At 35.1% G+C, this 17,070-nt stretch overlaps 1 protein-coding gene across 2 annotated transcripts in view; it reads right to left on the bottom strand.

The window, feature by feature from the left end:
* dom (domino helicase) overlaps positions 1-17,070 on the bottom strand; it is an 896,769-nt gene that overhangs the window by 176,894 nt on the left and 702,805 nt on the right. For both annotated transcript variants that reach the window (XM_090388005.1, XM_090388004.1), the window contains one exon: positions 5,552-5,749. In XM_090388005.1, the coding sequence (XP_090244131.1) occupies positions 5,552-5,749 (198 nt within the window). The remainder of the gene's footprint in view (positions 1-5,551; positions 5,750-17,070) is intronic.

Consider the following 17,070-nt stretch of genomic DNA (forward strand, 5'->3'; position numbering starts at 1 on the left):
ATTTCCCGTTCTGTGGCATACTTGTTCATCATTACTTTTGTTTTAGCCATATTCATCTTTAGTCCAAAATCCTTACTAACTGTGCATAACTGATTAAGATTTTCCTCTAATTCTTTGGGATCGTGGCTTATGATCACAATATCATCTGCAAATCGTAAATGGTTTAGGTACTCTCCGTTCACATTGACTCCTTTCTGCAACCAGTCTAATCTTCTGAAAGCTTCCTCAAGGGCAGCAGTAAACAGCTTCGGAGATATTGTGTCTCCTTGTCGAACTCCTTTCTCGATTTTAAATTTCCTACTGTCTTTGTCTAGTCTAATAAAGGAGGTAGCACTCTCATATATTTTCTTCAAAATCATAATATATGGGGTATCTATGACTTGTCTTTCCAGTGCCCTAAACATTGCCTTATGCTGTATGGAGTCAAATGCCTTTTCATAATCCACAAATCTAATTAACATCTAATTAATATCTACTAATTCAAAAATTAGTACTTATTATCAGCTTCTGTTATCTTTTTGTTTCAAATTAGTGGTGCAGTTATTAGTTGTGTTTATCTGATAAAATAGGTGAAAGCAAATTTTATTTGAATCAGAAATTGGCCAAAAAATGACAGCAGAAGTAGGAGTGAATTCTTCTATGAATGCTTTAGCTGAAACTGTTTAAATATATATTTCCTTTTAGCATTTTTTTTTATAGATAGCAGTAAAATATCCACCGAATATTCACTCACTTCCAGAGGTAGGCAAGCAGCTACCCCCCCACCCCTTTCACACAATTTAATAGGATGACAAGAGCAGTCTTTATCATGATGTGCTCAATTTGTTTAATATCCCTTTTACACCAATTTTATAGTATTAGCCTAACAGGGGTAGTATCAAAACAAAGTGCAAGGCAGTTTCTTAAAAGATGTTCAACTGAAGATGCCTTCTGCAATATCCTGTAGAGGTACCTTTTGGTGCTGGCACAGAGAACAAGATGCTTTTGATTTGAATTTTTTCTAATTATGAAAGAGCTGTATCTCCATATGATGGGATACAGTGCAATTCATTTTTATTACTACCATCTGTAGCAATTACTACAATTTCAATAATGATGTCTGTTGTTTTTGTTCTTCCACAACTGTATTTTTGTTGTTTCACTATTAAGAAAAATATTTTTTTAATAATGCACTTGTGTGATTAGCACAACTCAGAGGAACATTATGTTCTATGATAATCAATTTAAATAAACATTCAAACATCAATATGAAATGGTACATATATTTTTGAATTTGTTTCTATGCACTGCATGTTTCTCCTATCCTTATTTGTTTGCAAAATGTCTGATTATATTGTACTGTCATACAAAAGGATAATTACCTCCTTATCCATGCTAACAAAATTCCTGTATATCATTGACAAGACCCCATGACCTACTCTGGCAGTCTGTTTTCTGAGCAGAAAACGTAATATCTGACTGTACAATTACACTCAGGTCTCTTTCATTCTCCACTACCCTGAGTGTAACACCACATAATTGGTACATTTCTCTGGGGTTACTGCTACCCATATGCAGTACTTTGCATTTGTCAATGTTAAACTTCAGTTGCCACTTCTCAGCCCATCTACGCAACTTTTCCAGATCCTGTTGCAGCAGCATACTGTCATTACTGTTATTAACAACCCTGCCAAACTTTGTACCATCTGCAAACTTTGACATTAAGCTTGATGTACCTTCATCAATATCATTGATAAATATACAAAACAACAATGGGCCCAATACCGAAACCTGGGGGACACCACTAATAATTAGCCCATGAAGAGCATGTATCCACTGATTACCACTCTGTCTTCTACCATTCACCCATCCTCTTATCCATTGTAGCAACTTGCCCTTAATGCCACACTCCTCCAATTTGTACAATAGTCTTCCATGTGCAATAGAGTCAAAAGGTTTCCTGAAATCCAAATATGATATCAAAGTTATTCCCTGTATTCAGTTCCTTTGTGACCACATCGTAGTATCCAATCAAACTGGCCAGACAAAACTTCCCCTTCACAAACCCATGCTGTGTCTGAATTATTACTGCTGTCTTGTCTAGATGATCCTGCGATGCTTCTTTTACCATTCACTCCATTATTTTCTCTGGAACAGAAGTTAAACTGACAGGCCTGTAATTACTTGTGTCATCCTTCGATCCTCCTTTGTGAATTGGGGATATATTTGCACATCTCCAGTCCGTGGGGACCTGTTCTGAGTCCAAGGATGCTCTCATAATTATGGCTAAGGATTTGCTTACTTCCTTTAATATAACTTGATAGATTCCATCCACCCCAGGTGCCTTTTTAATGTTTAACTTCAACAATTTCTCCTCCACTTTGCTCTCCATTATTACAAAATCAATTAGTTCCTGGCTAGAGTTTTGTAAATTTCTGGCCTCCAATTCCCTACACAATTCCTCATGTGTGAATGTACACAGATGCAAATTACTCATTCAGTTTGTCAGCTATCTTTGCAGGATCATCTACCATCAAACCATTGATATTAAGTGGACTAATCTGATTCATTCCCTTCCTTCTAGTTTACATAAGTACAGAATTCTTTGCTGTTTTTCTTTGAATCCTTTGCCAAATATTTCTCATAATCTGCCTTCGCTTGCCTAACCTACTTTGTCACTTGATCACAGACTAGCTTACATCTACTAGACACCTCTGTGTTGCCTGATAATTTATATGCATCCCATGCATTTTTCTTCTCTGCCACATTTCTCATTAGTTCATCTGACATCCATTGAGGCCTAAACCTTGAACAGTAGTTCTTAGTTGGTATGAAATGCATAGTAGCTCTCAATATTAATTCCTTGAATGCTTCCCATTAGAATTTGCTGTTAGTAACATCATCATCAGTTGGTCCCACTGTATAGAATTTAAAAACTGTTTGAGACCTTAATTCTATTATGAAGGCATACTGCTTTGAAGTTTTGCTTTGATGATTCAATAAATAGCCTCCATTCTGTTGGTTGGTAGAAAAGTCTAAAAAGTTCATAACTGCAGGAATGTTGTTGCAAAATATCACTGAGTCTTCTTTGGAAAAATGGGTTCCAGTTATTTTTTTACGTCTATACCATGAAAAGAATGTTTCTGGGGCCAGCAGATATGGATTTCTTAATGCTAAAAGCTTTGCAAACCCCTTTTGGTGGGTAGATTTAAATTTCTCACAATATCGCCAAGTTCCCTTTGTGTGAAAACAGCTGGTCCAGAGTTGTGAAGTTTTCTGTCGCAATAGTTTATATCATTCTCTAGATCACAAATGTCAGATTTGAGATCTGATGGCATATATTCAAGAACAAATGGTGGATGTAGTAATGATAGTTCAGGTCCACAGAATGCTAGTCTTACAGCTGAAATAATGTTGGGGTACACAATGCTCTTCTTGTTCTTTGCATTGTAACTTGCCACACTTATGGAACAAAAGTAATAATCATTAATATGAGATTCCCTTCATACCACATGAACAGCAAAAATCATGGTTTTCTGTTTACCACATTTCCATAATTGCAAGCCCTAACGTCAATACATAACATCATCATAACATCAATGTAACAAAACAAATTTCCTAAAATTTTCACACAATCACAAGTTGCCATTGTTTAAAACAGAATAAGAAAATCGTGTTAGAATAGATAATATTTAGCATGACTGCACCAGAAAACGACTCACTGCAGAAGTTTATGCAGATAACTGACTTGCTGGTCTCACAACATGCCTAAGCCTCACTTAGCCCTGCCTATTACTTGAAATCACAATGTAGTACACCTATCATACATTGAATTGTAGCTAAGAAAACAATTTTTACTGTTTGTAAATAAGCTGTACATGATTGGGAAAGACTGTTTTGGAATTTTAGAATTATCATTAAAAGTGTACCTGAAATACCATGAACACCAAAATCTATGCAGATCAGTGTTATCTTTGCATCACATATATGGTTGCATTACATATAACAACTCTTATGTCACATTCTTATTATGCAATAAAGATTAATGAACCTGATTGTCAATTCATTATAGAAAATAAGCAGACATTTGCAGAATTTTTGAAAAAATCTATTTTTAACATTTTTTTTTTTTTCATAAAAAAAGTAAAACTAAGGAAATAAACTATACTATTTCCATCTTTTAAACATAATTATCGATTTCTTAAATAAATATCCCTCTTCTAGAAAAGTAGTGTACATTCTAGTCATCATTTAATAAGGCGAGGCATCAGTTTTTTGAGCAAAAGAAATGACATTATTTATTTATTACCTTCAAAATTTTTAATATTTTTTAAAAATAAATATCCATTTCTAAATAAGTATAGTGTAAATCAAAAATTAAAGGCAATTTGTGTGTAAAACTAATAACCCATGTCAGAATACCCTCACAAGGTCATCATACCTAATGAATATGTTATGATCAGATTTTTATGGTCAGAAGGGATAAAACAATCCCAAATTCACAGAAGAATTTTAACCCAATATAGACAAATATACATATGTGTATTAATCAAAGAAAAGTGTATGAATGGGTGGAAAGATCTAGAAGTGGCAGAGCAAGTATAGTTGATGAAGATTGTTTTGACAATTTCAATGCTGATCAACACAATGTTCTCATTCGAAAAAAACAGATGAATTACTATTTTTTCCCTTGCTGGAAGGGTAGACATCAGCTACAGATCTGTGTATTTGATCATACATGAAACAATCAACTATTGCAAAGTTTGTACAAAGCAGATCTTCAAACCGAATCCTCCAAGGTGGGTAAAAGAAGTGGCTTCACAAAAACGTTTTTCTCAGAAAGTATTAAGAAGCTCATGTACTAAAGTAGGATGTGTTTGGAGAAGAAAAAGACTATGTAACAACTGGCCTTTTGGCCATGAAGGAAAAGTGCAACACTATTAACCTTGTAACCAGTAACAATCAAATGTTGTTGCAATAAAGATTCTCTCTCTCTCTCTCTCTCTCTCTCTCTCTCTATGTAAAAAAACACTACAACTACTACTAAAATTTTTGCATATTTTGCTTTTCTTGATTTAATAAAAAAAATTGCCTTTAGATATTCCAATTGTCAGCTATCAAAGTGATGCTGTCATTTTTTTTGGGCAAATAAGGGATGATATTCATTGATTACCTTTAAAAGGAAACACCAATATCAGTGAATATTACTCTTCTTTTATGCTAAAATTTTGTGGGCAGTTTTAAAGGCCAAATGTCATGGGAAACACTTCAGAGGGATCCATTTTCTGTACAAGGACACTCCAAGTCATATCAAGAGTGGGATAATGATGGAGAGAGTGAGTTTTACATAAGGGGGGGGGTCTAGAAAAGATGATAAAATGATGCACCAAGTGTGTAGTCCTCAGAGATGAGACTATGCTTCAAAAAAAGCATTTCATTTCTGGATTTCTTTTTTTCATTCTTTCTACATTAGGTCAGAAATTCAAAGTACTACTCATATGTGTTGGCTGGTATAATTGTGTAAAAACAGCTATAACAAAAAAAAAAAAAAAAAATTCTATGAAAAACTTACTTGTATAGCTCCTTGACCAGAAACAGCACTGGTTCCTGCCTGTCCCAAAGCTTTACTAATGGCATTGAAGTTACCAGAGGTAGATCCACTTCCAGTGTTCACAACAATACCACTAGCCAATGATTTTGCAAGAGAAACAGTTGTGACAGCTCCAGCCTGAAGACCTGTTTTTGTTAGCTGATTTGTTTGCTGTAGAGGCTGCAAATAAAATGATTAAGTCAATTCTTTCTTTCATAATTTACACTGCTTCTGTTTTACATTCATAAAGTGGTTATAATATTAATGTAGATCTGCATGGCTTTTTTCTCAAAGCAAGCTGCGTAATATTTTGTACATTATTTATGTGCACAAAATAATTAATAATTGTAATAATGTAATTATCAATTATTTAAATATTTTTTCTGATATATATTATTTTGATATACACTGAGCGATCACTGAATTATGACCACCCCTATGAAAACTGAATGCGACCCGTTGACTACATGAGGTACGAGAGTGTGCAGTTAGTCGACCTACGTAGCATGGATAAGGGGTCAGTGGTTCAGTATGTAGTAAAATTCCGAGTGTGATGTGAAAAAGGAAGGATTTATCAGACTTTGATAAAGGACAGATTGTTGGTGCTCGATGAGCTGGTGCCTCGATTTCCCAAACGGCTGAACTGGTGGGGTGTTCAACAGCTGCTGTAGTTAAAGTGTACCAGGACTGGTGTCAAAATGGTCAAACAATGACCTGACAGCAAAACTGCAAAGATCAGTGAAAGGTTGATGACAACCAGGTCTGACAACTTGTACAGGTAAACAGGTGCAGCACTGTCGAAAAGTTCACTATCCAATACAACATGAGCCAACTCGGAACAATATCTGGCATGAACATGTGTCACAAGCTTGCACGTATGGGCTATACCAACAGATGACTTGTACGGCATCCTCTCCTAACAAAGGTTCATCGGTGTAAAAGATTTGTCTGGTGCAAAGAGTATACAAGTTGGATGTTAGAAGACTGGAAGAAGGTGTGCTGGTCGGATGAGTCACGTTATTCACCCCACACCGTGAATGGTCATGTACAGATTTGGCATCAACAACATGAGGCTCCTGATCCATCATGCATGGTATCAAAAGTGTAGGCCGGTGGAGGCAGTTGTATGGTGTGGAGCATGTGTTACTGGCAGAAACTTTGACCTCTGGTGCATGTGGAACAACATATCAGTGGTCTCTGCTATCATCAACTGCTTGCTGACTGTGTTGTTGTTGTTTGGGAGCATTAGCAACTAAGGCCATATTGCTCCGGGAATATGTGGTGGTCATTCCTTGACCTTTCCGCATCCTCCGTATTTGGTGGTGATGGGCTCGAACCCCGGTCTAATCAAGAAGTGTGTGCTACCCACTGCTGCTGCTCCTCACCTGGCTACGGAGGCGCCTTGCTGACTGTGTACACCCCACTATGTTACACATTTTACCGAGCCATTGGGCACTTGTACAGAAATGGTTTGAGGAACACAGTTCTGACTTCCAGCATATCGAATGGCCTCCGAACTCCCCCGATATCAATCCCATAGTGCACTTGTGGGACACTATGGAAAGGCATATCAGGTGTCTGGATACACCAATCACCTCCATACCTGCATTGCTGACTGCATTACACACAGCTTGGTTGGCCACACCTCCTGAATGCTTCCGGCATCTTGTTGAATCAATGCCACGTCGGATAGTTGCTGTACTGAGGGCAAAAAGGGGACCTATGAAGTATTAGGTAGGTGGTCATAATTCAGTGATCACTTAGTGTATATTATATATATCTTATATAATTATACAGTAAACCCCCGCTATTCGCGGTATCTGTATTCGTTCGCGTATTTGCGATCGCCGATTTAATATAAAATGAAACCTAAAAAAATGTGAATTTTAAAGCGCCGTGAATATTTTCCGCCATAAAAAAACATGGGCGTGGCTAAAATTATCTTTCCTGGTCAAAACAGCGCTCAGTGGGTGGGGGGGGTGACAAAATCGCAAGCATGGATGTTTCTCGCTAATGCTTGTTCAGTATGTGTTATGCACTGGTCATGGAAGGTTTCGTCGTTTGCTTTTAATTTATATGCTTATAAATTGAATAAATTTATCAATTTATAAATTGATATGCTTACAAAAATGATAAATCTACCGTTTTGCAGTGTAAAACAGACTTTTTCGAGTGTGTTAACGGAAGAAAGTGACTTTATTGTGGACAAGTTCTTTCTAACCCCTACAAAAATATGGCTACGAATAACAAGAGAAATGTGAAAATATCAAAGAAGGTGATGACATTAGCGAATAAAATTGAGTTATTAGACAAAATTTCTAATACTGAAAGTGTCTCCTCAGTGGCAAAACATTATAAAATCAATGAGTCAATGGTACGATCAATCAAAAAATCGGAAGAAAAAATCCACCGTAGTGTCCATGAAAACGCGCTAATTGCTTCAAAAATTTGCTCTGTAACTCGTGATGTTAAATTAGAAAAAATGGAAAAATCTTTAAATCTGTGGATAGAAAACCGAACTCAAAATAAAATTCCTTTAAGTTCACTCATCATTCGCGAAAAGGCAAAACTCCTTTATCAACACTTGAGCGAAACTGGTGATAGCACTGGTGGGATAAGTTTTTTTGCTAGCAAAGACGCTGGTTTGAAAGATTTGTTTGAAATTTCTAATAAATATTAAATTTAATATTAAATAGTTTCTTATTTTCATTTCGATGCCATATGCTTGCATTTCACTATGTACTGTTTATGTACATAGTCATATTATGAAGATACATATAATACATACATAGACAAAATTTTAGACTAGTTTTTCTTATATATTTCATACTTTGGAACGGAACCCCTTTATTACTATGGGAGCCATAACTCAGTATTCGCGACATTTCTCAGGAACGTAACCCCTGCGAATAGCGGGGGTTTACTGTATATTATATATATATTTCTGATATATTTGATAGTATGAATCAGAGCTGTGCTACTCAATATGTTCTACGTTGATAATAATATTAGTAAGATAATAAGAGGAGTATACCTCAATATAGTGTGTAGAACCCTTCCGTATGATACCCTCCAGAAATTAAAACGGTTTTTTCGTTTTTTCCGTTTTAATTTCTGGAGGGTATCATACAGAAGGGTTCTACGCACTATATTGAGGTATACTCCTCTTATTATTTTACTAATATTTCTGATATATACATTAAAGAAAAAAACTAGTTGGACAGCCCAATTGCAAATATGTTACTCTGTCTCTAATGATCACATCACATGGTTGACATTAATACCTGAATCACAAAGAATGCCAAATTATAAAACAGTGTCCCTCAGAATGAAGATTTTAAGTTATGATAGTTACTGATTATGGTGATCAATGCATTTTCCTCAAATGAGAGTAGAAGAAATATTTTATATTCCACTCAAATGTATCTCATGTTTTTCCAACAGAAGAATATCCAATGGAAGAACAGAAGAATTCTGAACAGTCCTGATGGTATATCTCAAAACCTGCACTTCTGAGATTTCTTCTGTTCTTTATCACCCTTTTATACCTTCTGATTCCAAAGATGTTTTTCCTTCTGCTTGGAAATTTGTTCACATCCAGCCAGTTCCTAAAAAGGGTGACAAATCCCTCCCTTTTCCAAATTTCATTCCCACTGCATTTACCTATTCTCTTGTTCAAAATAATTGAGAAATCTATAATCTTGTAAACCTTAAAACTACCTTAAAATCTTCCAGGTGATCAATGAGTACTGACAGGGATTCTGTCAGTGTCAATCCACTGGTTATATACTGGATTATGTTACTCATCCCTGGCCAAATCCAATGGGAAAGTTTGGTGAAACTCAAGCAATTCATTTTAATATTTCTAAGGCTTTTCATAATTTTGGAATTTGATATCCATTTCTGATTGCTCACCATGGGTGATGGTAGATGGCTTCTTGTCTTGTAACTTCTCTAATAATGTGAATGTTCTCCAATGTTTAGTTTTCTTTCTCCTCCTTTTTCTCATGTTTATTAATGACCTTTTCCCCACTAAATCCTATACATAGTGGGATGGTGCCCCCAAAAACCTCTCTCAAGCTTCTAGACCCTTTGAATAGTCTAGAGAGGTTGGTCATAATTAATGACCAATCTCTTACAAAGTCTTTCCTCCTCTCTCTCTCTCTAATTCCCACTCTGAAGAGAGTGGGGGAATTATAGATGCCAATTGTAGTTGGGAGAATTATAAACGCCATCAATAATCATCATACTCTCTTCCAAACCAGTTCGATCACATGCTTGCAACCAATCAGAATCCATTCACTGATCGATTCCAAAATGACAGAACCAACTTTTCCTCTTCCCCATTCATCCTTTCTCCTTCTGTTCCCTGGAACAACCTTACTTTAGATTATTTCCCGAATATTACAGTCTACAGAAATTTAAGTCTAACGTCAGCAAATATCTTCTCGGCCTTCAATCCATGCACGGTAGTAAGTACTACAGGTTCTAATACCTTTCATGTTTGTAGCTTCCAAATATCAATAAAAGTAATTATGGCAGCTATGATATTTAATTGCTGAATTTGTAGGAAAAGAAATGTCAAAAGCTTCTCAAAATATTTTATTTGGGAAATAAAATATTTCCCAAAGCAAAGGCAATTCAATTTTTTTATCTGTTTCAGATGAAAATCGACTCAAAACAGAACCAGTTCTTGTGGTATAGATTTATTTAATTTTTCAATATGTGACTTTTACAAAGCAAAAGAGGTAGAGACTACGTCTCATAGAATTAAAACTAAATACAGTCAGACCTCTCTTTCATGAACTTCCATATATAGCGAATTTTCCTATATAGCAAACTTTTTTGATTTCCCCCTGGTCATTACATTGAAAATAGTTTCTGCATAATGAAGAAAATTTCTATATAACAAACTGATTTCGAGAGACCTGGGTAAGCATTTTTCTCACCTCTGGCCTTTAGGCAATAAAGCTGATGCTAAAGGGATTATTCCACGAATTAAGAGCTAAAACATGGTGCAGGATAGAAAAAGATGGAAGTTTATGGGAGAAGCCTTTGCCCAGCAGTGGGTCAGCAATAGCTAAAAAGTTCCAGAGAACTTTTTAGCTATTGTACTGTACTGAGAAGTTGAGCTGGCCAACTGTTATCTATGTGTCCATAGCAATTAGCAAAGATTAAGGCATATTCCTGACGTGAACATTGGCTCTGGTCAACCTGTTTTCTATTGGAAGCATCCTAATAGAGAATTAGGAGAGAGTGATTTTCCTTTTGGAGGCTGTTGGAAGGGATGATAGAGGGAAAGAAAAGTAAAGGACGACAAAGAAAGAACCTGAATTACCAACATTGAGGAATGGACTGATCTTTCTTATGAAGACTGTGCAAGGGAAGCACAGATGCAAAGCTGGTGGAGACTCATGGTAGTCAATCTCCTGGATGGAAATGACACATGAAGAATATGATTTTCTTTTATCCCGGAAATTCATCTGTTGTTTTGAAGAAACGAGTCATCCACACTGTCACAAAATTTCACCTGTCTCTGTTTACATGGTAGGTACAAGTGGTCCCTAAACCAGTTTTGTTTTAGCTGCTGTGCAAGTAACCTTACAGAGAAACTTTGCGTCGAGGCCTTCAGTAGGAAGAAAATGTGACAACAAATATATTTGAGTGTTTAAACAAATGTGAACATTTTTATGAATGGTGTACAGTAGAATCCAGAGTACAACAAAAAATAACTAAATATTTTACGACATAATTCTTAAAAGTGTACTAATACATTGTGTGCATCATGTAAGTAGTCATTTCTTAATATGTATGTACTGATAAATTAACTGTTTTAAAATGTTAGAAAATTTATTCATTCCCACTTATTTCTGATTTATTTTCCGTCTTTTACTATATTTTCTGAATTTTTTCAAAGGAACGATCAAATTCATTATATAGAGGTCTGATATTTTGACATGAACTGCATATAGGAAAATTCAACTTTGATTTCAATAAAGTATTGTGCCATAGAGCAAAACAGAAAGAAAAGAAAATAACAGGTTGCTGGTAAAAATATGTTTAATGTATACTATGAACAAAAACACAGGTAAAAATACAGGAAAGTAATAATATGGTGATTTATTTTCCATCTTTTACTATTATATTATTACAGTGGCACCTTGGATTGCGAGTAACTTGGTCTATGAGTGTTTTGCAAGACGAGCAAAAATTTTTAATAAATTTTAACTTGATAAACGAGCGAGGTCTTGCAATATGAGTACAGTCAGTCCTCGTATAACACGTGTTCACACTACACGAATTCGATCATACACGATTTATAAATACGCGAACGATAGCTTATATAACACGAACCGAATTCGCTTACGCACGATTCACCTTTGTGTTTACAAGAAATGGCAGTTGAATGCAAAATCACCCCAACCGAACGCAACACGATAGGAATAAAGAGAAGATTCTGAAAATGTATATTTTTTTATATCAGTGAAGGGAAACACATTTCACCATAATAACGTAAAAACCAACACAATTTCAGCTATCGGTATAATCGCAAATGCAATTAGATCGAGTTTACTACCAGTTTATAACAGATTTCACTAGCAGGAACGTAACTGGAAATTGTTTTTATTGTTTTATGGCAGTAACCCCTAGAAATGTGCTTTAGTAAAATGTGAGGTGTTAATAGTGTATCTCTGCCTTTACGGTGTTGTTTATTCAATTGCTACATGCGCGCAGCTTTGTTTATGTGTATCAAGCGTGCCTCCTCATTTTGTAATAGTGCGAGCGATGAATCTGTTTAACGACAATGCAATGTCATATTTCCGTGAAATCCTCAAGAGGAGGCAAGTGTGATTGGAGAGGTTCCTTGTTAAAGTCGCACAAAAAGAAAGAGTCAGCAGTGATTCCGTTAGTGACAGTGAAAGTCGTCCTACCATAAATTAGATTGCTTTATGTATATTAAATTTAAATATTAAAAATATGAAAAGGTATGTATGTATTTTGTATTAATCATTTTTACAGTATATGAATATTTTTGAGTTTTGGAACAAATCATCTGGGTTTCCACGATTTCTTATGGGAAAATTCGCTTTGATATACGAGTGCTTTGGATTACGAGCACGTTTCCGGAACGAATTATGCTCGCAAACCAAGGTACCACTGTATTATTATTATTATTATTATTATTAGCCATATGGTGCTAGGAAGCGTGAGGCTTATGCTGCACCAGCCAAAAAAAAAAAAAAATTTCTGAATTACCCTGAGAGAGAGAGAGAGAGAGAGAGAGGAGGGGGGAAGAAAACAAGAGTCAGAAATAGAAGGGAATCACCAAGAAAGAGAAGAATGATGATATCCAGCTGAATCTATAGTATTTTTCATTGTTGAAAAGGTCATATTTCTTTACAACAAAATTTCTGTTTAATGAATTTTTTTCTAGGGAATGATCAATTTTGTTATATATAGGTCCAACTGTATTTATCACGATATACAGTTGTGAGAGAAATGTGTCGAGATTGGTGACTAGGAGCAAACAGCACACAGCAAGGCTCTGCAATTTTATTTCTTCATTATAAGTTTCATCATCTAAATGCATATTTGTCCAGGGAATTCTGCAATTACTGAAATGCCTTATATGAAGGACCAAAGAGTCTGGATCATGTTTTGTTTTAAACTCAGCAAAATGGCTTCAGAGGCTCATTAAAAATGCTGAAAGACAGCTTTTCAGTGATGACACTTTGGGAAAGGCACAAGCATTAGAGTGATTTTTCATGTTCAAGGGTAACCAAATGGTGGTTAAAGATCTGGAGCAGTCAGGCCATTCATCACTTAGTCAGACCGATGAAAATGTGGAAAAAATACGTCATCAGTGAAACACTGATGGCATACTGTGGAGTAATACAGATGTGATGTTTTGCCTATCATATGGAACATGCAGCGCATTTTAATATAAGATTTGTCTTATATTAAATATACTAACTGCAGCAGTTATTGACACAGGCCCTATACTCTATTGACCTTTTCTCTCCAGTGACTTCTTTCAAGATGAAAATGAAAACGAAAGGTCAGACTTGATGATGTTTATGAGATTCACACAGAATTACAGGTGCACTGAATGCTATCTCAAAACAAAAGTTTCAGGTTTCAGCAGAGTCAGAAATTGCAGACTCTGAAACTCTGAAAGGGGCTTTCAGAGTTTCAGAGTCTGGAAAACCACCCAACTTTAAGAACCATATTCTTTGATTTGACAGAAAAAAAAAAACAAACAAAAAAAAAACAAACCAGTTATTTTTGTACAAAAATATCTCTGCCCCCCACCCCACCCCCAATCCAGAGTGACCTCAATCTCAAAATTTTTAAATTTGATTTGTAAGGGCTGTACGTCAAGTCAGCTGTTGTTGTTATTTGGTTTTTTAGGAGCATTAGCAACTAAGGCCATATTGCTCCAGGGATATAGTTAGTTAGTTCTGTTAGTTATATTAGCAACTAAGGCCATACTGCTCCGGGGATATGAGGTGGTCATTCCCTACCTTTCCGCATTCTCCGTATTTGGTGGTCACGGGCTCGAACCCCAGTCTAATCAAGAAGCAGGTGCTACGCACTGCTGCTCCTGCCCACTTGGCTACGGAGGTGCCGTCAAGCTAACAGCAAAGTGTAAACATGTTACTGGAGGTGTGTGTGTGTGGGGGGGGGGGTGTTTTCCAATTTCACACTTATGCTAAATGTGAAGATTCATTAAGTGAAGCCGTATTACAGCAAAAATAAAATATAGAAGAGGTTCTGAACAAACAACCAAGTTGTTACAGTAGTGTTTTTCATTTTTTTGTACACCAGTTGTTCAAAACTTGGGACACATTTTCTCATAGAAACAATGGAAATGTTTATTTAAATTACAATAAGTATGGGCAACAAATGTAAATTTTGTTATAAAAAAATTAATAAAAATATTCTGCAATTCACAGTGATTATTCAATCAAAGAAATTGGTGATATTAAAATCTGTCTACTGAAGTGACCAAACATGAGAAAAATTTTTTTTTTCTCTTCACAGTTTCAAATATCAATTTAAAATTTTCCCATAAACTTCAAACTCTGCTTTTAAATGATAAAAAAGAATATTTATCCATTTTATCATTTAATAGTTGCACAGGTGAAACTTTTGTTTTGCTTTGGAGCCATAAACTTGTTTAGTATGCACCAACCATTTTGAAGTGAATACATAATACAGTTATTTCAGAATTTATAAATTTATCTTTGGTGGTTGGAATTGATTTATAGCATGGGGAAGCTTTTTTTTGGAAGGTCATAATTTGCTGTTGGTGAGCAAAATTAAATATTAATTTTGATGAAAATTTTTTAGATGGGAGTTTGTTACATTAAGAATTAAGTTGATCTAATGCATGTCTTTTAGAATGCTATTTTCGTAAACACTGATATAGGTGGTTGGAATTGATTTATAGCATGGGGAAGCTTTTTTTTGGAAGGTCATAATTTGCTGTTGGTGAGCAAAATTAAATATTAATTTTGATGAAAATTTTTTAGATGGGAGTTTGTTACATTAAGAATTAAGTTGATCTAATGCATGTCTTTTAGAATGCTATTTTCGTAAACACTGATATAGCTTTCATCCATTTGTATTTGAAATGAAAACAGAAGAACACACTGTAATACAATTACATGTCATGCAGCCTTGCACATATATATATATATATATATATATATATATATATATATATATACAGCAGGCCCTCATTATAACACGGTTCGCTTTAAGCTGATTCGCTATATCGCTGTTCTTATATCTGACTATAACGCTGTCACAAATCACTATAATGCTCTTTTACAGATTGCATTTTTGGCATATTTAACGAAATCATTTCATTTGATGGAGTTGATATCTTGAAAATGAATAGCAAAACAGCATTAAAACATTCTTGCACACTAATTTAATTACAGTACAGTGATTTGTTAGGGTGTTCCAAGACATTTTTAAAAATGATCAAGTATATTGCTTGTAATATTTGTGTTATATGCATTTATCCGAAGTCTAGTCATCACTCAGTACAGTATTACACATCGTGCATAACAGATAGTTTACTCAAATATTGTATCATAATTAAAGCAACCAACACAGTTACATTTTCGAAGAATTAATCATGGTGGACAAGGATGAAAAAGCAACAATATCTGGATGCAGTACGAAGACTATATTGCACCTGCGTAGCCAGGTGGGCAGGAGCAGCAGTGCGTAGCACACGCTTCTTGATTAGACAGGTTCGAGCCCATGACCACCAAATACGGAGGAGGCGGAAAGGTCAAGGAATGACCACTGCATATCCCCGGAGCAATATGGCCTTAGTTGTTAATGCTCCTAAAAACCAAACAACAACAACAACGAAGACTATAAATGTAAGAAAAAGACTGAATTTGAAAATTAAATTAGACATTTTGAAGTGAATCAATTCCGGTCAACGACAAGCAGATGTGTGTGTCATAATTTAGGACTGGCAAGTTTAACTGTAAGAACAATTATAAAAAATAAAGAATTAATTTTAGTAGCGGGAAAGACAGTTGTTCCACTGCAAGCAACTAGGGCTAGGCCAGCTATTAGGATTGAAATGGAGAGACTTTAACTAATTTTATTGAAGATAATATCCAATGCAAAATTCAGTTAAGTTACATATTATAAAAAAAAAAAAAAAAAAAAAAAAAAAGAGAGAGAGATTAGCCTACATGATGATCTGAAGAAAACTCGCCTAAAAAAAAAAATGTGGAACCATTTAAAACTAGTAAGGGCTGGTTGAATAGATTTAAAATCCAGGGAGAAGCCGCAAGTGCAGATCAAGGAGCCGAAACTTTCAAAAAAGAACTTGTTAAAATTATTGAAGAGGGGTATTATGTGTTATACTTCTCAACAAGTTTTAAACATAGATGAAGCAGGACTTTTTTTGGAAACTAATGCCTAAAAGAAGTTTCATATTGAAAGAAGAAAAAAACATGCCAGGTTACAAACCGGTGAAGGATCGGTTGACATTATTGTTGGGTGGTAACGCTGCAGGAGATTTAAAATTAAAACCCCTTTTAGTTTACCAGGAAGAAAGCCAAAGTACAACCCAAAATCGACACATTTTTCATGATTAAATTCATCAATTAAATTAAATCAATTAAAATCAATTCAGATCAATTAAATTCATGATTTTAATTGGAATTTTAAGTTTAATTTTGATATGTAAGTAGTTACGTATGTATACGTATATACGTTTTTGTACATATAAAATATTCTGCATTACATACGTATATAATGGCAGAATATTTTATATATACAAATATTTGAATATTAAATATTTTGACCGACATTTGCACATCTTTTCACTACCGTTTATTATTGATTAGGAAATATCCTATGGCACCGACCGCAACTCACAAATACACATGTTACCTTATGGGAATTCGGTGCTCGCTTAGCACGGATTCACTTAGTGCTCTGTTTTTCCGGAACAAATTATC

Source organism: Mastigoproctus giganteus, chromosome 13 (genome assembly GCF_048544385.1).
Source record: "Mastigoproctus giganteus isolate SK-2022 chromosome 13, ASM4854438v1, whole genome shotgun sequence".
In the NCBI taxonomy this organism is placed as follows: Eukaryota; Metazoa; Arthropoda; class Arachnida; order Uropygi; family Thelyphonidae; genus Mastigoproctus; species Mastigoproctus giganteus.